Source organism: Scyliorhinus canicula, chromosome 2 (assembly GCF_902713615.1).
Source record: "Scyliorhinus canicula chromosome 2, sScyCan1.1, whole genome shotgun sequence".
Taxonomy (NCBI): Eukaryota; Metazoa; Chordata; class Chondrichthyes; order Carcharhiniformes; family Scyliorhinidae; genus Scyliorhinus; species Scyliorhinus canicula.
The window spans coordinates 95,742,022-95,768,025 of record NC_052147.1 but is presented as its reverse complement, the minus strand read 5'-3'; the positions used below and the strand labels follow the sequence as shown (position 1 = coordinate 95,768,025).

The 26,004-nt window shown below is 47.2% G+C and overlaps 2 protein-coding genes across 4 annotated transcripts in view; one reads left to right on the top strand and one right to left on the bottom strand.

The window, feature by feature from the left end:
• Positions 1-26,004, top strand: part of ccdc135 (coiled-coil domain containing 135) — a 202,732-nt gene that overhangs the window by 166,427 nt on the left and 10,301 nt on the right. For all 3 annotated transcript variants that reach the window (XM_038783594.1, XM_038783604.1, XM_038783613.1), the window contains 3 exons: positions 6,333-6,443; positions 11,096-11,206; positions 25,223-25,417. In XM_038783594.1, the coding sequence (XP_038639522.1) occupies positions 6,333-6,443; positions 11,096-11,206; positions 25,223-25,417 (417 nt within the window). The remainder of the gene's footprint in view (positions 1-6,332; positions 6,444-11,095; positions 11,207-25,222; positions 25,418-26,004) is intronic.
• LOC119956420 (non-histone chromosomal protein HMG-14-like) lies at positions 4,327-4,882 on the bottom strand. Its single transcript, XM_038783625.1, has one exon. It carries the CDS (start codon positions 4,880-4,882, stop codon positions 4,616-4,618), a length of 267 nt encoding a protein of 88 aa, XP_038639553.1. The 3' UTR covers positions 4,327-4,615.

Here is a 26,004-nt window from a genome sequence, read left to right as displayed (position 1 = left end):
TGGGGCTAGTCTTTTCTAATCCCACTCCCAGGATCCAAGGGCACCCATCTCCGGAATTGGAAACATAGAAGGTATTTCCTAACTTGAAGATCCTGTCGAGTGTTATAATTTTTTTTTCTCATTGACATCTGGTGATGGTGATGTGCTGAGCAGACGCACATCAGGTGGCTCTCCTCCAAAACATTGCCAAATCGGCACTTTAGGGAAAAAGTAGCCCGTAAATTCGATAGCATCACACCCTCAATTAAGAAAGGGAAGGAACAGAGCCAGCGTGCCAACATATGGGAGCTTGAGAGGCCAAGGAGATGGTAGAAGCGGAGGAAAAGGACACGAACATCAGGCGGGCAAGCCGGCGGATCTACGAAGCGAGGGGCCCCGGCAACCCCAGAGTAGGACGCCATTTGGCCAGTCATGTACGCGCTGGCCCAAAAACAGCTATCCAGCCTAATTCCACTTTCCAGCTCTTGGTCCCATGAAAACGAAATGAAAATGAAAATCGCTTATTGTCACGAGTAGGCTTCAATGAAGTTACTGTGAAAAGCCCCTAGTCGCCACATTCCGGCGCCTGTCCGGGGAGGCTGGTACGGGAATCGAACCGTGCTGCTGGCCTGCTTGGTCTGCTTTAAAAGCCAGCGATTTAGCCGAGTGAACTAAACCAGCCCCTGCACTATTGGTAAGGGTACAGTTTCAGTCTCTAGCGCTCTTTCAGGAGGTGAGTTCCAGACCTTCCATCACCCTCTGGGTGAAAAGGAATTCTTCTCTACTATCCTATAATCTTTTTACCAATTACTTTAAATACATTCCTCCTGGCTATTTATGCGCTGCTGGGAGAAATAAGTCTTTCTGATCTGCTCCATCAGGCCCCTCATAATTTTATCCATCTCATAAATATCCCCTCAGTCTCCCTTGCTTTGAAGAAAACAACCCCAGCCTATCCAATCTTTCTTCATAGCTACAATTCTCTGTCCTGACAACATCCTCGTAAATCTCCTTTACACCTTCTCGAGTGTGACCACTCCCTATACTGTGATGATTAGAACTGGACACAGTATTCTTGCTGAGCAGCCTAATTCGTATTTTATACAGTTTTGGCATAATATTGCATGCATACTCAATGCCTCAGCTAATAAAAGAAAGTATCCCACGTGCTTTCTTAATGGCTTTATCTACTTGTCCTGCTACCTTGAATCTGTAGACATGTAAACCAAGGTTCCACTGTTCCTCTACCCGTCACAGTATACTGTGTTATCCTTGCCTTGTTTTCCTTCCCCATATTCATTAGCTCACACTTTTCCAGATTAAATTGAATTTGCCATTTATATGCCCATAGACCGGTCTATTGATATTGTCCTCCAGTCTACAGCTTTCTTCCTCACCATCAAGCACATGGCCAGTTTTTATAGCACCTGCAAACTTCTCAATCATGCCCAGTTAATTTATTGCTAGAGATATGGAGGGCTGCTACCCTTAATCAGGCGGGCAGACCAGTAGCGTTCTTCTCCCGAACCCGCACTGCCTCGGAAATTCGGCACTCTGCAGTCGAAAAGGAGGCACAAGTCATAGTGGAGGCTGTGCGGCACTGGAGGCACTACCTAGCCGGTAGGAGGTTCACCCTCGTCACCGACCAACGGTCGGTCGCCTTTATGTTCGATAACGCACAACGGGGCAAAATAAAGAATGACAAAATTCTGAGGTGGAGGATAGAGCTCTCCACCTACACGTACGATATTAAATATTGTCCGGGGAAGCTCAACGAGCCCTCAGATGCCCTGTCCCGTGGCACGTGCGCCAACGCACACAAAGACCGCCTGAGAGCCATCCACGATGACCTCTGCCACCCGGTGGTCACCCGGCTTGCCCACTTCATCATGTCCCGCAACCTTCCCTACTCCACAGAGGAGGTCAAGGCCATGACTAAGGCATGCCTGATCTGTGCAGAATGCAAACCACAATTCTATCGTCCAGACAGGGCCCGCCTGATAAAGGCCTCTGGGCCCTTTGAGCGACTAAGTGTGGACTTCAAAGGGCCCCTCCCGTCCACCAACTGCAACATCTATTTCCTCACCGTGATCGATGAGTTCTCCCGCTTCCCTTTTGCTGTCCCCTGTCCCGATATGACCTCGGCCTCCGTGATCAAGGCACTGCACAGCATCTTCACACTGTTTGGTTTCCCCGCTTATATCCACAGCGACCGGGGTACATCGTTCATGAGCGATGAGCTGCGTCGATATCTGCTCAACAAAGGCATCACCTCGAGCAGAACGACGAGCTATAACCTGTGGGGAAACGGGCAAGTGGAGAGGGAGAACGCGACAGTTTGGAAGGCCGTCCTCCTAGCCCTACGGTCAAGGTGTCTCCCAATTGCCCGCTGGCAGAAGGTCCTACCCGATGCCCTACATTCCATTAGGTCGCTCCTCTCTACGGCCACGAACGAGACCCCTCACAATTGTTTGTTTGTCTTCCCCAGGAAGTCCACCTCTGGGGTCTCGCTTCTACGTTGGCTGACGACTCCGGGACCAGTTCTACTCCGGAGGCATGTGAGGAGCCATAAATCCGATCCCGTAATTGAGAGGGTCCAACTGCTACACGCAAACCCTCAATACGCCTACGTCGAGCACCCCGACGACAGGCAGGACACTGTCTGCCTGCGAGACCTGGCACCCGCTGGCTCTCCCACCAACCCCGCTGGCTCACCCACCGACCCCGATGCTATCCCCACCGACCCCCTCCCCTCCTACCGACGCTCCCCTCCCCGTACCGACCGCTGACCCCGACAGCGCCCCCCCAATAGCGCCCCCTGCCCCCCAGCCGTCGCCGGCACCGAACACCCTAGTCATCCCGGATACCCCCCCCCCCGCTCCAAGGCGGGCAAAGGCGCAGTCAACCGTGCTCCCGGATATACCACCATCAATACCGACCGTATCCACGGCACCACCACCGGAGCAGAGAAAGTCAGCACGGACGGTCAAACCACCCGCAAGACTGAACTTGTAACTCCACTTCACCCCCGACGGACTACGTGTTTTTTTAAACAGGGGGTGAATGTGATGAATGTTATCAGTAACTGATGTAATGGTACCTTACCTTTAATGCATTGGCCCTTTAAGACCGGGCTTGGAACCCTGGGGGACTCCGCCTCTGGCTCCACCCCCAGGAAACGGTATATAAGATAAGGCTCACTCAGGCAACATGTGATGGGCACACTTCTCGGCTGCTGTACAGTTCTCAGATGATTAAAGCCGTTGAATCATCTATCTTCTCTCCTGTGTCATGATTGAGGGTATCTCACTATCCTCATCGATTTTCTTTGTTACCTCTAAGCTATGTATTTTATTGATTTTTATTTTAAATCCACCATTACACAGATACAGCTATGAACAGTCTGTACAATCCTACACAGAACCTGTACGGAAATAGAAATTAAATGCCTTCAATACATGTAGTTAAATGTTAATATCATAATTCTACAAGTTCCAGTGACTTTTCAGCATGATGTTTTTGAAAACAATGTCAGTAACTATGGGACAGAAAGGTTGACCAAATATTTTTAACACCAGGTTAAAGTCTAACAGGTTTGTTTCAAATCACTAGCTTTCGGAGCACTGCTCCTTCCTCAGGTGAATGAAGATGTATGTTCCAGAAACATATATATATAGACAAATCCGGGGCAGCACGGTGGCACAGTGGTTAGCATTGCTGCCTACGGCTCTGAGGACCCGGGTTTGAATCCCGGCTCTGGGTCCTGTCCGTGTGGAGTTTGCACATTCTCCCCGTGTCTGCGTGGGTTTCGCCCCCACAACCCAAAAATGTGCAGAGTAGGTGGATTGGCCACACTAAATTGCCCCTTAATTGGAAAATATAATTGGGTAATCTAAATTTATTTGAAAAAAGAAAAAAAAAATATTTTCTGTGAGCAACTTCACCTATCCATACTGCTGACAAGTCACTCTATAAACCCCCAAAACTATCTTACTGAACCCATTCACAGCAGTTTTCACAGAAGAAAAGAGAAATCCAAGAAACACGATCACAGATATAGCCAAGACAACATTGTCACAGATTAAGAGGGAAATCCATGACGAAAGCAGGTTTTATTAGGCAAAGTTATCTATTAAAATTTCAAACAATGGGCACCCAAGTTACCTAACATTTAGATTATTTAACATACAAATGAATCTAAAATATTTTCAAAAAAAGCCAAAATTTACGAATTTTCCTTTAAATGCCAATGACAGCCATGTTAACAAACTTTTTTCACCCTTGACCATGGAATGTTACATTATATTTGGATTAAAAAGTGACTTTCAAGCTCACTAATGTATCTCAAATGTGTTTGTGGATTTCATGATAAAAATCCATGTAACATCCAAGTACACAATTCTTTTATCTTTAATATAAAAAAAATAACTTTTACAGACATGAACACCTTTAGATGTAAAATGGGTGGCAGGGGAAGGAAGAACAGGTGTAGTTGTGCTGGGATTCCCTCCTATTTCAAAATGTGTTGCCTATTATTGAACGACTAAAACCTTGCATTTGCAAAATAGTTGAGAAAAATATTCCTCTGAATTGTACAAGAGGTATATCAACCAAAGATAAAGGGACAAGACAGATGTTATTCTGACTTGGCTTCATTCTCTCCAGCGGCCGGTGCCTCATTGTTTTTCCGTTCACCGTTTTCTGCAGGTACCGAATTATCAGTGGCTTCGTGATTAGCCTGTGGGGGATTTGCTTTTGCTGCTCTGGCCTTGACCTTTTTTTGAGCAGCTAGTTTCTTTTTTGGGTTTTCATTAGTTGGTTTTATACATCTCTTCCTCAATTGCATGGAGGTTGATGGTATGGATTTGTCTATTACTCTATCAGAGGCCGCCTTCTTCGGCATGTTTGGAGAGTTTTTTTAAAATACGTATAACAAAAAATTTAAATTTGGCGGGGTGGGGGGGGGGGACTAAAAGGCAAACAGATCCTGCAGCAGCAAATTGTGCAGACTGCCCCGAATGTTATACGACTCTTCTTTGTTACCTCAAGGAATCACTCCTGTTCCGTTCGGCCCACGAGTAGTACTGTAAAGGCACGTACCATATTCTGAAACTGTCCTTGTCTCCTTCCAACTGTTGTATTTCCCGAACACTGGCTGGCTTCTCTGTTAAACCTGCAAAGCAGGTTAAATCAGAGGCTGCAAACCACTTTAACATCACAAATTAGTTGGCATCCCATGTCCCCAGAAATGGACAGGTTGGGGTTGGATTTTTAAAATTTTTACATCTAAGCTGATCCTAAACCACTTTAAAATTGACTAATTTTGTAGCCACTCTAGTTTCTATTGTTCTTTAGCATAACAGGTGTAGCCACCTGGGTTGGCCACTTCTCGATTCCAAAATGGAAGCCCGCTAAGAATGCAGGGAAAACTGGTCAGACACAGGGAAACAAGTAGGTACAAGGTTTCCTGTGTATTAAGACCCAGACAGAACCGAAACCAGCAACCATCTGCATATTAATGAGCGATCCCCAGGAACAATTGGATACATTAAAGTAATCGAGACCAAACCAGACTCCCCGGCGCCAGTGGGAGCCAGGACAAAGGAAGGCCAACGGACACATAGGAACCGCCCAGCGATCAGGGAACAGCTCCAGTATTGGAGAAATCGATCAAAACGATTGGGACTTAGTCCAATCAATTGGAACCAGGTACGGGGTCTGCCCAAAAGGGCGCGAAACCCCTGGGGACTATAAAATAGAGTCCCCAAGTTCAATTCGTCCTTCTTGGCAGGGTCTCTCAGCAGCTCGAAACAACTCTTGACCGTGACTCAACAATGAGAGACCTGCCTAGCAGCTGCACCAACCAAGTAAGTTTCCAGTCAACACACGCTACGAGATAGGCGCTCCTAGCTACTAGTCCATACCAGCTTGAAGCCTGCAGACTCAGAATCGAACAAAAGGCCATTGTTCCCCTGACCTGGTGGGCCATTTCCAAAGCTAAGTATAGGCCTTTTAGTGTTAGAGATAGTCTAGTAAGTAGAGTTTTATGCATGAGTAGTGATTGACTGTGTATATAATAAATGTGTTTTGATTTGAAACTTACTAACTGGTGTATTGAATTATTGATCAGCACTTGAACTTGAACCTCGTGGTGGTATCATAAAGATACCTGGTGACTCTAGAGCAAGGTGATTAAACAGAGCAAATTAAGTAAAGCACAACGAGCAACACAGGTATGGCTGCTTGTTATTTTCTACCACCATAGGAGGATTATCTAAACCTGTATACACCAGAAGAAACAACAGAGATTCTGACATTGAAGTAATTCATCTTCTATTTTTACTGTCCTGCAGGTTGACCCACTGGCGAAGCCTTGTAAAAATGTAGTTCTGTATCACACTATGATGGAACTGTTGAAGACACAAGCTGTGTTGGTGCAAACTGTCCGAGATTCAGAGCATGAGGTAGTATCTGAGCCAACAATAACTTTCTTAATTTGTAAAGAACAAGGCATACATTTATTATGTGTAATATCAAAGGTTCAATTTTTAAATGATTCAAAGTCTCTAGGACCTCTGGACACCCATTTTAAATTGCAGGATACATCAATCAATAATATCCAGTTTAGGATAAGCAGGGTTTCCCCCATTTATTATTGAGAAAACTTAAAAACTTGACTTAAGTCCCTGCCAAAAAATTCCATTCCCTGACCATTGACTCCGTTCCTCTCTGTGGCTTGTGTCTGGGGTTGAATCTGATTGTTTGCAGCCTAAGTATCCTACACTGCAGTAGTGGCTGCATTTCAGATGCACTTTGTTGGTTGTAAACTACCTTAAAATCCTGAAGTCATGAAAGACACTAATGTAAATACAACTCTTTCTTTCTTATTGTGTTTGAGTCTGACCTGAATGTTCTGTCCATGACCAAGATCACTTCCTAGCACCTCCATAAAATCACCCAACTCTGCTACTTCCTCAGCCTATTGGCTGATGAAGCTCAGATCCGTGCCTTTGTTACCTCCACACTTAATAATTCAGCAGATCAAGGGTAGAATTGAGACAGGAGAGTAAAATTGTAATATGGGAAATTAGGTTAGAGAATAGCAGGTTTACTCGGGGGAGGTATACAGTGAGTGCGGTGGTGCTTTCGTCCTTAAAGGTTTGGAACCATCTGAGGTGGTATTTTGGTGTGTGGGGTATGTCGGTGCTGGCTCCTATGTGCAGGAATCACCGGTTTTCCCCGGCAGGAATGGATGTGACATATAGGCGGTGGCACAGTGAAAGGGTAAGGGGCTTATTCATTGAAGGAAGGTTAACAAGTTTGGGGGAGGGGGAGTTGCAGGAGAAATATGAATTGGGCAGGGGGGGGTGACTCAGAGGCGGATGAGTGGCTTCTTTGCAGAGTCAGAGGATAAGTGTGAGAGAGGTGGAGGGGGGCTGGCAAATCATGTACACATGTTTAGGTCATATCCACAATTGGTGGGGTTCTGGCACCCGATACTTGAAACTCTAATGAAAATTGTGGGGGTGGTAATGTCGCTGGGTGGTGATTTTTGGACTGTCGGAACTGCTGGAGCTGATGGAGGGGATGGGACTGACTTAGTGGCTTTTGCCACGCTGATCGCCCATCGGCGAATTCTACTGGAGTGGAGGTCGGTGGAGCCACCAAGGGTGTCGGCGTGGTTGGGGGATGTTGCAGAATTCCTTAAACTGCAGAAGATTAAATTTGCCCTTTGAAGCTTGGAGGGGGGGTTTTGAACACGATGGAGGCTGTTCATGTCTCTGTTTAGGACCTGTTCATTGCCAACAGTTGGGGGAAGGGAGAGGAGGGGGGAGTTAAGGGGAGAAAATGTCAAATGCTTGGGAGCGTGCAACAGTGCAGCTTGCCCCGGAGGAATAGTAGGCAGCCGCCCAGGATGGAGAACCAGCCGCCCAACAGGCTGAGGAGGAGGAGGTGGAAAGGAGGCGCCGCACGAGGCCTCGTGTGTACCGGCAGCGCGTCATTTGAGGACCTGAAAGAACGGACATGCTGGCGAAGACTCCAGCTGAGCAGGGACACAGTGCAATATATCAGCCAGATCATAGCGCATCTGGCACCACGGGGGAATGGGGAGGACAAACACTCCCGATGACTGTCAAGGTGATGGTCGCCCTGAATCTTTACGCCACATGGTCCTTCTCGGTGCTGAGTGGGGACATCTCCAGGTTCTCATGGAGCTTGGTGCACAGGTGCATTCACGGCGCCAGGAAGGCCCTATATGCCCAGCTGGCTGAATACATCTATTTCAGTATGAACCAAGCCCACCAGGATGTTTGCTGCCATCAATGGGAAGCCTCGGGTCCAGGGGGTGACCGACGGGTTGCATGTCCCTCAACGAGTACGTGCAGATGACAGACCACTCTAAACAAACCGAAAGGGGTTCCACTCGATGAACGTCCAGCAGATATGTGACCATCAAATGCGCATCATGCCCGATACACAACGCCTTCATCCTGACACACTCGACGATTCCTGACATGTTCGAGATGCCCCCCCCCCCCCCCCCCCAGGCTGGGGGGGTTGGCTTCTGGATGACATAGGTTATCTATTATCTCCCTTCCTCCTGCAGCCAGACCAGACCAGCCCACCCCTCACACCCATCTGACTGATACAGTTTGTAACAGTGGTAACAGGTGTTTAATGTGATCAAATATTTACAGATATGCCCTAGCCCCTGTAACTAAACTGTGCCCTGCACCCGTGCCAACTTAACTGGTGTCTAACTTTCTGGCTTCATGGGACTTAACGCCAAGTCTAGGTGGATCCCCTCTTTCTCACTCCATGCTTAGTGGCCCCCGGGCTACTCCATGGGACAGGGTGGGAGCAGAGGTAATCCCTGAGGCTCCCCCGCCACCTAGCGCTGCCACTCCTGGGCCAGCTCTGGTCTAGACCAGGATCTGCATGATCGTGGCCATGGTGCACAGGTAGTGGACCATCATTGTCTGGGACTGCACCACATCACCCATTGGCTGTGCCACCACCTTCAGGGACTGTGTCACATCAGCCATTGACTATGCTATTCCCCTCTGGGACTGGGCCACCTCCTTCAGCGTTAGTGCCACGTCAGCCAGCACCTGGGCAATGCCGCCGACGTTCTCAGCCATGACCATCTGTAACTGGGCCACAATCAGAAGCACCGCTGCCTGTGAAACGGCAACCCTCCCCTGTGCCTCGGCCAGCACCTGCACAGAATGACCCAGGCCTTGGACATGCTGATCCATAGCCTCGTCCCGAATGCCTCCACCACGGAAGTCACCCATGCGGTGTTGGCCTGGATGGCACGCATGATCGGCCCAACCTCCTGCTCCTGCATGTGATTGGACGCCTCCACCTGCGCCTGCAGGTACTGGATGCTCACCGACAACCCCTCATGTAGTCCTGGCTCTGTGACTGCATTTCCACAATTGATGGGACCCTGCGTTCCAGAGGCCCAAAACCCGTTTGGACAGCAGCTGGGGTGGCTCCAGCTGTGGCATTGACTGGGGATGGGGGATGCCAGATGTGCCCGGCCATCACCAGCAGGTCCTGTAAGACATAAGACAAGACGCATGCCAGTATGAGTGCCGGCATATGGTGCAGGGTGGGGGTTTGGCCACCCTCTGCGTGAAGGGGGGGTCGGGTTACAGGTGTGTGGGATGGGGCTTGCTGTCGGTGGGGGGGGGGGGAGGTGGGGGGGGGGGGGGGCCTTTTAACCCGTCAATCAGATTTTAAAAAAGTAACAAAACCCCCTCCACCATCACCCCAAACTAACAACAAACCAAAGAAATGCCATCGAACCAGCCTCAGAGCCAAAACAATAGTAAAAGTCAGGAGAGGAGGACCCCCAACCTCAGAGAGAGAGGACACACAGAGCAAAGTGGAGTGGAGCATAGCGCACTGAGAAGGGTCACCAACGCAAACGCCGGCCCATCCATCGATGGAGCAGTTGATGGAGCTTCTTTCAATAGAGCTCCAGAAACACAGGAAGGCTATAAAGGAGGACCTCATATCGGCCATGGAAACTGCTTTGGCCCCCATTAAATAGCGTTGAATGGAATGGAGAGGAGACTGGAGACCCAGGAAGCGACAGTGCAGGACCTGGAGAAAATGGCCACCAACCAGAGTGAGTGGATCGACTTGCTTGAGGCTGAGGTGGCAAGGCTGATAGCAACCCAGAGGGCACTTGAGGGGTAAGTTAATGATCACCGCCAGAACCTGAGGATTGTTGGACCACCTGAGGGCACATAGGGCAGAAAGCCGAAGGAGTATGTTGTGGGGATGCTCGGAAAGCTGGTCAGAGGGGAAGGCGACGCCAAACCCCCAGACCTGAGCCCATTCACTTAACCTATCCAAATCCCTCTGCAGACTTCCAGTATCCTCTGCACTTTTCGCTTTACCACTCATCTTAGTGTCATCTGCAAACTTGGACACATTGCCCTTGGTCCCCAACTCCAAATCATCAATGTAAATTGTGAACAATTGTGGGCCCAACACGGATCCCTGAGGGACACCACTAGCTACTGATTGCCAACCAGAGAAACACCCATTTATCCCAACTCTTTGCTTTCTATTAATTAACCAATCCTCTATCCATGCTACTACTTTACCCTTAATGCCATGCATCTTTATCTTATGCAGCAACCTTTTGTGTGGCACCTTGTTAAAGGCTTTCTGGAAATCCAGATATACCACATCCATCGGCTCCCCGTTATCTACTGCACTGGTAATGTCCTCAAAAAATTCCACTAAATTAGTTAGGCATGACCTGCCTTTTACGAACCCATGCTGCGTCTGCCCAATGGGACAATTTCTATCCAGATGCCTCGCAATTTCTTCCTTGATGATAGATTCCAGCATCTTCCCTATTACCGAAGTTAAACTCACTGGCCTATAATTTCCTGCTTTCTGCCTACCTCCTTTTTTAAACAGTGGCGTCACCAAAGAGAACCTTTGTAAAAATAGCAGTACAGAATTCCACAGAGTCTATTAAATGTTGGATACAAACTTCACCAATTGGGGGTTCTACCCAGAGTATGTACAGGACAGGATGTAAAGTTAAAGAACTTTCAATTAACAAGTGATCTTTATTGTGTTTAAGATACGTGAATTTCTCAAGGACAGAGCAGCTGAACGCAAGGCAAATGAGCTGGTAATCTCAGTGTATGACACAGAAAGAAACGAAAAAGCAAAAGAACATAGACGGGAGCAGGTGAGTGTGAATCAAAGTATCCCAAATCTGCTTATGCTCAGGAAATCCAAGCACATCCCAATATCCTGGAATCCAGATATGAGATGATTAGCGGTGTAGCTATTGGATTTGAAAGGGTGAAAGGGCCATATTTATAGCACATGCATGTGATTTTTTTCAGTGAATCCTGTGCTTTTTGACCTGAAGGATGGTAGTGCTGGGGAATGAGATTATTCTTTCTTTTACTGTCAGTGTCTAAAATAAAGTTAACAAAGGTAATTGGAAAGTAAAAGGGAACTAAATCATTGTGGAAAATAAATGCAACAGTGTTATAAGAGAAAGAAATTCAATTGGGGTGATACTTACTTTTTTTAAAATATTTTTTATTCTCCTTTTTCACATTTTCTCCCAAATTTACACCCAACTATAAACAATAATCAGTAACGAATGCAATGTCAATCCCCATATCAATAACAACGATCCCATCCTCCCACCAAACCCCCAAACATTAGCCTGCATGTTAACATAAACAAATGACAAAGAGGAATCAGGATTTACCCATATTCACCATTAACACATACAGTCCCCCTCCCCCCAACCCTCCCAGCCCCCAACCCCCCTAATGTTCGATGTGATCCAATTCTCGAAAGTGCATAATGAACAACGTCCATGAATTGTAGAACCCCTCCATCCTTCACCTCAGTTCAAATTTGACTTTTTCAAGCATCAAGAATTCCAGCAGGTCCGCCCCGCCACACCAGGGCACAGGGTAGAGAGGTTGATCTCCACCCTAACAGGATCCGCCGTCGGGCGATCAACAAGGCGAAGACTACAACATCTGCCTCCGTTCCTGTTTCCAACCCCGGCTGGTCCGACACCCTGAATATGGCCCCCAAGGGCCCGGCTCCAGTTTCACATGCACCACTTTAGAGATTACCCTAAAAACCTCCTTCCAGTAATCCTCCAGCTTTGGACAGGACCAAAACATATGAACGTGATTTGCGGGGCCCCTTCCCCCGCAATGTGAAATTAACTGAGTAGTGTGTTGTTACTCGTGTCTTAATAAAGCTCGTAGTCTCAAGTGTGGAGAAGATGCTTTATTGTGAGTTCGTTCAGTTTCCAGAGCTCGACCTAGAACTACCTTCCAGTGCTAACTACCAGCTTTGCTTGCTGTGTGTCCTGCTTACCAGCCCGCCTGCTGTGAAGAGTGTCTTGTGTATGTCCAAAGATATATATATATATATACACATATACACAAAGATATATCCAAAGATATGCGGGTTAGGTGGATTGGCCATGCTAAATTGTCCGTAGTGTAAGGTTAATGGGTTACGTGGGTTTAAGTAGGGTGATCATTGCTCGGCACAACATCGAGGGCCGAAGGGCCTGTTCTGTGCTGTACTGTTCTATGACCTTCTATGTGTTGCTCCAAGTTCTGCCCTCAGTGAAGTGTCCTCACTTCCTGTCCTGATCTATTTATATGGCTCTCCCGTGCTCCCTCTAGTGGTTGCTCAGTTGTGTTGCATCTGGTTAACTTGTGATCACCACATCCCCCTTTTTCTCTTAACATATTTTCTGTACATCGTTAAAGAAAATTGTACATCCTGTCCCGGTGTATTTGTAGCTCTCCCTCTGGTGTTTGCTCAGTTGTTTTGTATCTAGTAAATCTACGATCACCCCATCCCCCTTTTTCTCTTTACATATTTGCTGTACATCGTTAAAGAAAATTATAGAAAACAGTTACTTATGATATGCGTATCTATACAGGTGATGGTGCTATTGCATACTGTACAAAGCCAATGTAGTTATATGTCCAATCTCAATAAAACATTTATGAGTCCAAACTTGATGAATTTGTTCAGAGCTTTTTTTTCTTTTTTTTTTGTTGTTGTTGATGACGTGGTGATATTGATATTGCCAGTCCGCTGTGAATGTTGTTGGTGTTCCTTGTTATTTTAAGTACCCAATGCATCATCCCGAGGTGTTTGCATGGTCACATCACTGATGTTGACTGGCATGGACTTTTTTCTGTGCTTGTGGTGTTGATTTATTGTCTCATCCGCCTTGGATGCTGGTGTGCTTGCTCGTTCTGGAGCAGACGTGTGTTTATGCGATTCGTCGTCATCCCATGACATGTTTGTGGTCTTGTCATCGTTTTGCCATGCGCTGTGGCATTGTCCGTCATGTGCCAAGTAGTACCATTGTGTACAAGTCGTTGTTTCATTGCTGTTGTCTCTGTCGTTCCTGTTTTTGTTGTTTTCATTGCCGTACTTGTTGCTGTTTTTGTCGTTTCTGTCTTTGGTGTTGTCGCTATCTTTGTTCCTGACTTTGTTGTTTTCGTTGCCGTTCTTGTTGTTGTTTTTGTTTCTGTCGTTGTCGCTGTCTTGGTGCCTGACTTTGGTGTTTGTCTTGTCGCGCTTCATGTTGCTTTTGTTCTTGCTGTTGTCGTTCTCGTTTCTGCTGTGCTTCTTGCTATTGTTGTTGGTCTTGTCGCGCTTCATGTTGTTTCTGTTCTTGCCGTGTTTCTTTTGACTTTTGTTTTTTTTGTTATACTCTACGAGTGTCCCGAGTGGATAATTTGAGTCATTTAGCATGCCGTCTCGCGAGTGGTGCGAATGATCTGATGTTGCATCGGTGCAGGTGACATCAATCAGTTGTGGAGAATTGGATTCCGCATCTTTGCTTTCTTGGTGCTCCTCTTCCGGAGTCAAAGTCTTCTCGATTACATTTGACGCGGTGTCTGTGGACTCTTGCCGCTCCTCTTCTGGAGTCAATACCTCCATGATTACAATTGACGTGGTGTCTGTGGACTCTCGGCGCTCCTCTTCTGGAGTTAAAATCTTCATGATTTCTGTTGATGTTGTCTCACTGGACTCCAGGTGCTCCTCTTCTGGAGTCAAAATCTGCATGGTTTCTTTTTGTTTGGTGTCTCTGGACTCCAGGTGCTCCTCTTCTGGAGTCAAAATCTGCATGTTTTCTTCTGGCTTGGTCTCTCTGGACTCCAGGTGCTCCTCGTCTGGAGTCAGAATCTGCATGGTTTCTTTTGGCTTGGTCTCTCTGGACTCCAGGTGCTCCTCTTCTGGAGTCAAAATCTGCATGTTTTCTTTCGGCATCGTCGCTCTGGACTGTTGGGTGGCCCGACTCTGTGCTTCTGTACAGACAAGCTGAGAACTGTCAGTCTCGCTGTGATCCTGTACGTCGAATGCGATCACCTTGTCACTGTTCTCGCTCTGTGCGTCGGTACAGACAAGCTGAGAACTGTCAGTCTCGCTGTGATCCTGTACGTCGAGTGTGATCATCTTGTCACTGTCTTCGCATGCAGTGGGTAGAGGTGCATTGTCTTCTTCTTGTTCTTGTGAGCTTGTTAGACTTTCATAGTCTGCTTGTGGTTGCTCAGATACTGCGGGTTGACCTTCATGGTCTTGTGCATGCATGGTGTCAGTGGTGAGATGTACGTTGTCTTCTTCTTGTTCCTGTGAGCTTGGTAGACTGTCATAGTCTGCTTGCGGTTGCTCAGATACTGCGGGTTTACCTGCATGGTCTTGTTCATGCATGGTGTTCGCCAGGGAGTGTTTGCTTGCATCCCTTTTGGAGTCTTCCATTACTCGCACTGTGGAGCCTGTCATCACTCGCTCTGTGGAGTCTTCCTGTGCTCTCTGTGTGGCGTCGTCTTCGTCTTGGGTATTGCTGTCATCCAATGTATCGACGAGCTGCCATGGTCTCATGGTGTTGGATTCATCTACCATGAGTAGAGTCGTGTTGAGCTTTGCAACGGTGTCGCTGATGCTGTGATCAGCATGTCCAAATAACTCCTCCATGTCTGAGTAGTATTCCTTGATAGCCATTTCATCTTCGTTGGCTTCTTCTACCACGAGTTGATTCGTGTTGAAGTTTGCGACCGTGTCGCTGATGCTGTGAGAAGCATATCCGACTGACTCAGCTGTGTCTGAGTAGTATTCTTCGAAAAACAAATCATCCTGGTTGGATTCTTCTACCACGAGTTGATTCGTGTTGAACTTTGCGACCGTGTCGCTGATGCTGTGAGAAGCATATCCGACTGACTCAGCTGTGTCTGAGTAGTATTCTTCGAAAAACAAATCATCTTTTGTTGTTTCGGAATTCTTTTTGTTCTCTTCACTTTGGGTGGTGCAGACTGCTTTTTTCAGGGTGTTGTGCAAGTTGTTTTTAACTGTTGGTGTAAGTTCAGGCGTTTTTCTGTGTTCTGAGGCAAGAAAATTTGTGTTTACCACTTTAAGTGTCTTATTTTCAATTTTCGGGCATTTCCCTTTTAAGTGGGCGTGGTCGGGATGCTCAGACGCCATGACGTCACGCGCAGGAATGCACTGCGCATGCGCAAATCGGCCTTCCTCCTTCACTGTGCGGTTTTGTTTCCATTGCGCATGCGCGGCTTGCGCATGCGCATAACGATCGGCACCGCGATATTTTTTGAACTGCGCATGCGCGGCGTCCGGTTCCGGCGCATGCGCATCACGATCGGCACCGCGATCTTTTTTAAACTGCGCATGCGCGGCTTCCGGTTCCGGCGCATGCGCAGACGCCATTTGTAGTTCTTTGCTTACCGGAGACTGCAAAATGTGCTCCAACGCCATTTTTTGCCGTTTTTCGCGGATTTCAGCGATTTTACTGTCCCACCAGGACTGCAAAATTCGTAAGTGATCTTCTCTTCCCGATTTGGACAGGGTTTCAGCCTTTTGGCTTTGTGAGAAATTCTTTTTATTTCTTCTTTTTGATCTGTACTTTTCATTCGCGATTTCTTGCTCTTTTGGTGATTTTTTAAGTTTTGCATCACTCAGTCTCTGTGCAGTTTGGACTCTGAGTATGTCTTGCTGTTCAAATTTCTCACAGTACTCTTCAAATTTGTTTAGTACCGTTTGTAAGCTGTTTCTGTCTTCACCTTTTGAGTATTTAAATCCATTATAAACTTTCCAAGCTTCATTTCCTTCGATGAGAATTGCTATTTTAATTTCGTCTGAGGCGGCTGCTGCATCATATGCTATGATAGCGAAATCGAACATTTGTTTAAACCTTTCCCAGACACTTCTTACTTTTCCAGGCGTGTCCAGGTGAAGTGGGAATCCAAGGCACATCCTCTCATCAGCAATGTCTTCCCAAGTCGAATGTCCAGCAGGAGATCTCCATGCCATTCTTGGTTGAGATTTCCATGCCATTTTTTTTTTTTTTCTGTATCTGCAGCTGAGTTGTCCTGTCATAAGCGTCTGAAATCACTCCTAGGTACCATGTGTTGTTACTCGTGTCTTAATAAAGCTCGTAGTCTCAAGTGTGGAGAAGATGCTTTATTGTGAGTTCGTTCAGTTTCCAGAGCTCGACCTAGAACTACCTTCCAGTGCTAACTACCAGCTTTGCTTGCTGTGTGTCCTGCTTACCAGCCCGCCTGCTGTGAAGAGTGTCTTGTGTATGTGTTGCTCCAAGTTCTGCCCTCAGTGAAGTGTCCTCACTTCCTGTCCTGATCTATTTATATGGCTCTCCCGTGCTCCCTCTAGTGGTTGCTCAGTTGTGTTGCATCTGGTTAACTTGTGATCACCACAAGTAGTAACAAAGTAAAAGATTATGCCATCTAGGGGCAAGACCAAAAGAAATGTGGAAGCGATTCAAGGCTCAGCATTGACCACCCGGCCATTGCTGAGCATAAATTAAAGCAGATGGGCGGCACATGGCACAGTGGTTAGCACTGCTGCCTACTACGCTGAGGACCCGGGTTCAAATCCCGGCTCTGGGTCACTGTCCGTGTGGAGTTTGCACATTCTCCCTGTTCTGCGTGGGTTTCACCCCAACACCCCCAAAGATGTGCAGGTTAGGTGGATTGGCCAGGCTGAATCACGCCTTAATTGGGGAAAAAAATTTAAGCAGATGGGGGGCCTGGTCTAACCAAATGGGACAGAATTCCACAGTGAGCACTTTTAGCCACATATTTCCTGCTGCTTGCTGCGCTGAGAAACATAACGCTGTCTAACGTGACTCTGGTTAGGTCTGGGACGTCAGCGGGGAACGCACAGCCGAGGCCACACTTAGTCCCGTTTCTTGCATGGAGGAGCTCCACTCATTGGAACTCCTCCGTGCTGGGAGAGATTAGGACCCCATTTTTAAATGGAGCCCTGTTTTCTTGGCGTGACCCCTAACCCCCCCAAAGCCCCAACTCACCTATGGGGGAGGGTGTGTGTGTGTGTGTGTGGGGGGGGGGGGGGGGGGGGGGGGGGGAGAGTCCTGGGACCTCCCCGCACCGCTTGTGCACATGGCACCCCAGACCCAATCCCCATCAGTAAAAAAATGCCAGCCCTGGCAATGCCCTGCCAGCTGGCTGTGTCACCTTGGAACCTTGCCAATGTCAAGTTGGCACCTAGATTGCACTGCCAGGGTGTCAGGCTGGCAGTGCCTAGGTGGCATCAATAGTGCCAGTGTACCATCCTGCCCAGCGGGCATGCACCTGGGGGGCTCCAATCAACGAGGAGATGCCCAAGAGTGCTGTTCGGCCCTGGTTCCCATTTGTGGGGACCGGTACTGAACAGCGTTCGCCCAAGGTATCTGAGGCGAAGGGGATAGATACTCTTGTACCTTTAAAATCTCTGATATGTTCCACCAGGATACTTAAACATTTTACTCAGGTGCCCTTGTTTGCGAGATGAACAAAGGACAAAACAGGTTCACAGTTTAACACAATTTTATTCACAATTTTATTACTCACCAAATTTGACTCAGACTCACAGCTGAGCTTTGGGTTTTACCCACACTTAGTGAAGGAGATTGGCACACTGCAATCACTCGATGTTGATGTCTTCTCTGGGTTCAAAACCCAGGGTCCTTTCTTCTTGTGATAGCTGTGCTTGGGACTCCCCGGTTATGGCTCAAGATCTGTTTGATGCTCCTTTCTTTATACTAGGAAGCTTGAATTGAGTCATATGTATATGCCCACCACTGGCCATTGTCCCAGCCAAATGATTAATGGGAAAGGCAGGATACTCCTGTTTATCCATGGTGATTCAATTAAGACCCATTGTCCTCTGAAGCTCCCTAATAACAATAATCTTTATTGTCACAAGTAGGCTTACATTAACACTGCAATGAAGTTACTGTGAAAAGCCCCTAGTCACCAAATTCCGGCGCCTGTGCCCCCAACATTGCAGTGTTAATGTAAGCCTACTTGTGACAATAAAGATTATTATTAGTCTGAGCAGCCATCAGCTCATTAAGGAGTCAGATGGCTTCTTTTGTCTGTTCTTTGTCCTGCTGCAAAGTTGATCACCTGTGTCTGGAAGTTTGTTACACATTCATAGACTTTGGAGTGGGTAATCACAAAGCCCATATAGCAATAACAAGTTTATGCCTTGACTTGAGTGCTTTTGCAGATGGCCAGTATTGATTCCAGCCAAGGCCTCATGAGACAGTTTCTGTTCCTGGCCCATGTGTATCTTCTCAGCATGTTTTCAGTGCCACAATACCAATGCCTCAGTTGCCTCAGGGAACTGTGTATAAAGTGAGACTAGCTGTCTCACTCTAAGATGCAGATTTACCTTAAAGTGATCCCATCTACAATGAGTGGGATTCACATCACGTCTTACGAGATCATATTACATAGTGAGCTGGGTAGATCCTGTGAACGGGGTCTTCAGCATCTACTGGCCACATTGCGCCACGCCACACTGACGTTCAGGTGCAATGTGGCCGGTAGATCGCGCCCGAGTACTGAGCAAGATCAGCAAATCAGTACAGTCTGAGACTTGTCATCCTGGTCAAGCCTCACCATGGATGCTACATTCAGTTCATATGACCGGGTGCCAGGGAAACATCCAAGATAGTTCCACCTCTATTTTAATAATAGATTTGAAGAGGCAATTAACTTAATTAATTATTTTTCAAAACATTGATCCTACGATTACATGTAGTCTCTACATCATAAACACATGTAAAGAACTTAATGGGAATTGCAAGCACTGTTTAATGTCTGTTCCCATTGAACTATTTGAAGATAGTTAAAGGTCCTAAAAGAGATATTCTTTGTAGCTGTTATTGTACCATTTTCTATTCATTGGGCATTTTATGACTTTTAGATCATTGAACAGTTTATTCGTCAATAATGGTTGGGGGTTTGCAGCAGGCTTTTTGAAAATTTAGAGTACCCAATTATTTTTTTCCAATTAAGGGACAATTTAGCATGACCAATCCACCTACCCTGCACATGTGAGATCCACACAGACACGAGAGAATATGCAAATTCCACACTGACAGTGACCCAGAGCCGGGATCAAACTCCGGTCTTCAGCGTTCTAAGGCAGCAGTGCTAACCATTACCCCACTGTGCTGCTCCCGAAGGCAAAGGAGACTTTATGCCCTCCAACATTGCTTCCAATCTTTGCTCTTCCTGAATTATAAACTTTGTGAACAAGCCTTTGAGATCTTAGGGGGGGAGTGGGGGGGGGGGGGGGGGGGGGGGCATGGGGGGTGGGCTCAGTCCAGGGGTGACGGGGGGGGGGGGGGGGTGAGCGCCATTGGTTGGCTGCTGCACATGGGCTGGGGGGGCGCAAGGGGCTCAGCGCCTGTGGGTCCAACAGGCCATCCCCTGGATTGTGTATACCCATAACAGGGGCAACTTCAACTGCTGCCCGTCCGTCCCACCAAACAACCCCAGGACAGAGCCCTGTCCGTCGTAATAAATATGATGACGGTCACTTTAGCAGCCTCTGGTTGCACAGCTGAAGGCTATTGCTACTAGGAATTGACAATGATAGTTACATGAGCACTTCACAACTCTCAAGTGGATTCCCATGGGGAGACATCCCATGCCGCAGGCAACTGTTATTGCCTGGTATCCCAATCAGACTGTGAGACGTGGACACTTTGCTTTAACACTGGAGGCACTAACACCACAGAGGAAGCAACAAACAATCAAGCTACCCATGTTGTTATTGAGCAGTGCATCAATTGTTCAAAATGTGGTTCCGAGGCCTCGACCACTCTGGTGGTGCAGTACACTTTTTCAAAGGGGTGCTGATTTTGTGGTGGTCTGCTGTGCCCTCCACAACCTGGCACAGCAGTGGGATGATGTGCTGGAGGTGGAGGAGGGACATGTGGCCTCTTCTAAGGAGGACAAGGAGGGACCAGATTAGGAGGAGCTGGTGGATGAGCACAGGAGGAACTGTGGGAGTAGCCGGTGGATGGAGGACCAGGGAGGCGCTCATCCTCGCCCACTTCTCGTAGGGTGAGAGAGAGACTCGGGAGAGCTGGAGACCACTGCCGTCTCCCTGTTTGAAGGTTCCGGATTAGCCTCCTGCACTCCCTCGTCCCATAGGGCCCTGAGGGCATCTTGGAATGGAGGAGCAGCTGGAGTGAGCTCCAGAGGCCCCAGCATAATCTGGCTCTCCCACACCTGACAGCTCCCCATTGTCTGTACCATGGTGTCAACACCCTCAGCCGTACTCTGGAGTACCTCGGCAATGTCCATCTGGATCTGGGACACGTTCCTCAGTGACTGGGACGTGCTCCGGAGTGCCTCCACAACGTCTGCCTGAGACTAGGAGACCTCAGCCGGGCGACGATTAGTATTGATCCACGCAAACTTGACGAGGTGGAACAACACCTGGGGGGTCTCCCAGGCCAGTAGAGGCCCCTGGGTAGTCACGGACAGGGCAGGGTGTCACCCTGGCTCTCTCCTGGGCATCTTGGCCCTACCATCTGGCTCCTTGGCACTGCCACCTTGGTACTGCCAGGGTGCCTAGGTGCCATGGTAGTACTGCTAAGGGTCAGGGATGAGGGGAAGCCATGCCCATGAAAGGAGGTGTGAGGGGGGTACGAAGGGTGGGATGGGGAGGGGGGGTATGAAGGAGTCTCCGTAAGGTCGGGAGGGTGAAGGGTGGGGTCCTGAAAGAGGAGGGGCCTGAAAGGGGCAGTGGGAAGGTCTGAAAAGGGGTGGCCCTCAGAGAACTCATAGCGGGGTGTCCTCACTTGTGTGGTAGTACCCATGTGTGTGGAGGGTGACATTACCTGTGGGTTTGGGTGTGGGGGACACTCAAGCTCGTTTAGAGATCGGAGCACCCTTTCAAAATGGTGGCCAAATCTCTGAGGAGCCGATCTGGCCAATGAGTTCAGCTCCCCTGTGATGGAAAAATGTGGGCTTGCCCAGAGAGAAATTCCCTAGGGCCCGAAAAAGCGACTAAGTGTGGTTCGATATCAATCCGGAACTCGCCGACAGAGCCAGTGAGAAACCCCTAGCCAAACCCGCCTGAAATCACTTGGAAATTTTTCTGTTAGATCGTGCCTAAGGTCTTGCAAATTATTAGAATGAGCTACATATGCTAAAGGAAATATTTAAAATCAAGATTTGACTGTAAATTTTCATTGCTCTTGTGACTGTTCAGTGTAGTTTAGAAAAATGATTCTCTAATTGCTGAGCATGGGATGTCTCATTAGTACATTTAATTTTCCAGTTGCTATGGTGATAGTTGAGCATGCTTTTCTTGATTAAGACCCAATGACCTGGCAACTGAGTGGGGAATACCTTGATTCCTTAATGGCACTCCACTTGTGCCAGGTACATTTGAGAAAGTGATGCCCTAATTCGTGTTGCGTGATCCCATTGTTGTGTTGACGGTTAAGCATGGGGACTCCACATGGAGTCCAATATTCCCTTGTTGTGGTGACAATTGGAGAACTGTTGCACAATAGAATGCTAAAAATTACAGAGCATTCTGAGAGGTTTTCTACAGTGTTAGGATCAGGGAGTGATCAATGTGATTGTGTAATGTAACATATTTCCTTGGGGAGCATGTTCCTATGGTTACAGATTGAGCTTCCGACCATAATTGCGGTGGAAGATAGTTCTGTGGAGAATGTTCTCTTTCATCATGACCTTGAGTGTTGTGATTCTAGTGGCTGATGAGGTTCTACTGGGAGTCTATTTACAATTAATTCCAATATCCTAAACCATGTTTTATTCATGACTTCATAAACTACTAACACTGCCTTTGGGACTGTTTATGGATGGGTTGAATTGTCAGGTGTTGATTTGGACCTGTGGTCTGATTGCTATAGTCTTAACTTATTGGGCATTAAACATTAAATTTGCTTTATTTGATTCATGTTGTTTTACACTTGAAACACTTCGTGATGCTGTAAATCACATGTTGTCAGTCCACTCTGGTGCTTTACATATAAAATGAATCTTCTAAATGATTTGCAACTTCATTAGACAGTTGCTAAACATTTATTTTTTTAATTTTCCATAATCATCTGTTTATTATAAAGGTGGGTTGTATATTATCATAGAATCCCTACAGTGCAGAAGTAGGCCATTTGGCCCATTGAGTCTGCACCAACCCTCTGAAACAGCACCCTACCTAGCCCCACCCCCAGCCTATCCCCATAACCCCACCTAACCTTTTTGTACACTAAGGGTCAATTTAGCATGGTCAATCCACCTAACCTGCACATCTTTGGACTGTGGGAGGAAACCGTAGCACCTGGAGGAAACCCACGCAGACACAGGGAGAACGTGCAAACTCCACACACAGTCACCCAAGGTCAGAATCAAACCTGGGCCACTGGTGCTGTGAGGCAGTACTGTGCCACCTCTGTATGTAGGGTTTGCTCCCTAATTTGATTTCCTCTTCTCATGTGAGAGGAGCAGGGTATGGTTCCACAGGCACTAATAGCAGTTGCTGCCTCAACTCCTAATGGGTCAGTGCTAGAAAGTGTGTTGGCATTCAATTCAACGTGGAGGTTTCACAACTAGGCCAATCCTGATTCTGCCCACTGTTCACATGCAAACCTTTCAGCAGGCCTCACAGGATGGTATTTGGATTATTCCTCCAGCTCAACACTCTGAAACCAATTGTGGCACTCAGATCACTGCAGTTGCTGAGTTTGGCATTCTCGGTGGACACTGTTGGTCGTTTTGGGTGAGTGTGCTTAACACTCACTTGGCTCTGTTTCTCGTTCTAAGCTCTGGAGTCGCCAGGTGCCGTAAGGACACCGTCACAAGTTTCAAGGTCAAGTTCAAAGCAATAAAGCTGTACACCAATTAGTAAGTCCAAAACAATTAGAGTTTATTATAACACAATTATAATAACACTCATGCACACGCTAAAGATTAAACCTACTTCTACCACTAAACAACTAATACTTAGTTAAGAAGGAACTGCGAGGTCAGGGAACAAGGCCTTTGTTCTGGTCTGGTCTGCAGGCTTCGGATCACTATCAGTTGGCAAGGGTGTAAGTAATGCCGGTTTCAGGTAGCGGTCGTCGTTAGGCACTTACTTATTGGCGGCTGCTGCTCAACGGCTGATGTAGAAGACAGGGGTCTGGAGGCTGGAGTCGGAGGCCGGAGACAGGAGACTGAACCATGTGTGGGACCTTTCTTTTATAGGTCCCGGGGGTCCGCTCCCCTTTGGGCGGGCTCCCTCACCTGCTGGGGATCGATTAGGCCTCTTCCCAATCGATATGGTTTGAACCCCCCAATCCTAGGGCCGTTCCTTGATCGCTGGGGCGGTTCTTAGGACTTATTGTCCTGGGCTTCTCTAGCTCCACCGTGTCTGGTCTGCTATTGAATGTATCGATTGATACTTAATTTGTGTCCATTGTACCTGGGACTGGCCCGGTATCACCTCATTAATATGCTAACGGCTTTCCATTTACAACGCTGCCTGATCTCTGCAGCTGTCGGGAAACCGGTTTCTGCAATTGTCTCAATGCATAATTGCTCTGCAAGCTGTTTACTCTTTAACATGTCCGTTTTCCCTGCACTCTTTGCAGTCTTCCATTTTGTGTTTGTTAGTGGCCATCTTAGATGGCTACACCACTGGGCACTGAATCTGTGTGGAGTTTGCATGTTCTCCCCGTGTCTGTGTGAGTTTCCTCCAGGTGCCCTGGTTTCCTCCTTCAGCCCAAAGATGTGCAGGTTAGGTGGATTGGCCATGATAAATTTGCCCCTTGGTGTTCAGGGATGTGCGGGTTAGGTGGGATTATGGGGATAGGGCCTAGGTGGGGTGCTCTTTCGGAGGGTCAGTGCAGACCCGATGGGCCAAATGGCCTCCTTCTGCACTGTAGAGATTCTATTATTCTAATCTAGCATCTATGGTTCAGTACTAAAGAGGGTGATGATTTTCTCCGACCAACATGTCTTAAAAGGTGTGACAATGGCTGTGAAATGCCCTAAACACTTTCGAGGCAGTTGAGTATCTGATGATGAGATTAACAAACAGATTACCAACTGGTTACCCATCCATTCACTGACAGGATTATCTGGCCTCAAAGCTCCCAATCAAGTGATACATTCCAGAATCACTGGAAATGCAAAGTTCTGCACAGACATCAACAAATCTTCTGATGGCACTTATCCATTTATCCAAACAAGGGTGGAATATTGGGTGTGCTTTATGTTTCACACTGATAGACAATGCTAGCAACTTTAATCTTCAATCCTGCTCTCCATAACAGTTGTTGTTATTTCTCTACTTTCAGTCACTGTTCTTCTCAACTTTCCTTTTTTAGGCTTCAAGTATGCCAGTGCTCTCCCTCCTTCTTGCATATGTCCAATTGTGGTGAACTATGTCTAATCATACAATCTCATACATTAACTCATACTGGGACCTCATTACCTGCCTTCATCTCTCCTTCCTGCAGTTTTCAGGCTTTTAAAACCTATGCTCACCATTTCGTACTTGTCACTTCCTGATTCACCCAGTTCTTCCTTTTACTGTGTTTGTCTCTTGTTGGTGCTGTGCATACTTCACCTTCTCTCAGTTACAGTTGATGAAAAGTTGGTTCTAGGGACATAGTATTGATTGTTGTTAACCATAGTAATGAGATACAGTGGATACTTGTCAACTTCACCACCTTGGCAATACTCTGGCCTTTGTAGAACACATTCCATTGATTTCAATGCCGGTATAAATGGAATGCATTCTACAATGGTGCATTTGGGCTGTTCCGGCAGTGAAGCTGGAAGCTATTCCCTATTGTTTTCAAATTATGCAAACCATTTACACTATGCAAAATTTTATTCTTCAGATGAGGTTAGAACAGGAACAACGAATGCGGCGTGCTGAAGAGGATCTCGATTACCTTGCCCCCTTCCTTGCCCGGCTTGGACAGCCCAGAAGAATTACAAAGAAAGTAGCCTTGACACTCAGGAATGACTGCCTGATGGACATGAAGCAGAGGCTGATTGATAAAGCCAATCTCATCCAAAGCCGTTTTGAGAAGGTATTGGAGGTCCTTTCACACATAGCATTATTCACTCTCGTCCACCATAATCCCACCTAATGTTGAAATGGTCCATCAGGCTTGTCTGCAGAGTGATGGATGCAGGCCCACAGCTCCATATTCTAACACAATCAGCATTGATAGCAATCATGTAAGTAAGTCCAAGGGCTTTCACTTGCTGGAAGCTGCAACATCTCTGTCTCCAAATCGCAATTTATCTCGTTCTTTTGCTGATGATCAGGAAGTGAAAGGGAATGCCAGTTAAGTAACATCTGATAATGTATGGCGATAAGTGGAGGGAAAGAGTCACATGAAGCTGGCAGTAAGTGAAAGAAAATAAAACTGCAAAGAGCCTCAGAGCTCTTTGTAATGACTATAACAACATTTTTCACTGATATTAGCACTTATTAATGTTGTAGAATTTCTCCAGAAGCGTAACGCTAATGAAGGAGTTGAAGCTGACTGTAAAGCTCATTGTTGTGGGAGACCAGCAGTGTCCAGATTTTTACATTTTAATTTTAATTTTCTCCCAAGCACTGAACTATTTTGCACCAAAAGCGTAGCCAACTTATTCACAGGCATTCACC

What these genes read in the sequence shown, in the direction of transcription:
- LOC119956420 (XM_038783625.1), bottom strand. Translation starts at nt 4,882, where the DNA reads ATGCCGAAGAAGGCGGCCTCTGATAGAGTAATAGACAAATCCATACCA.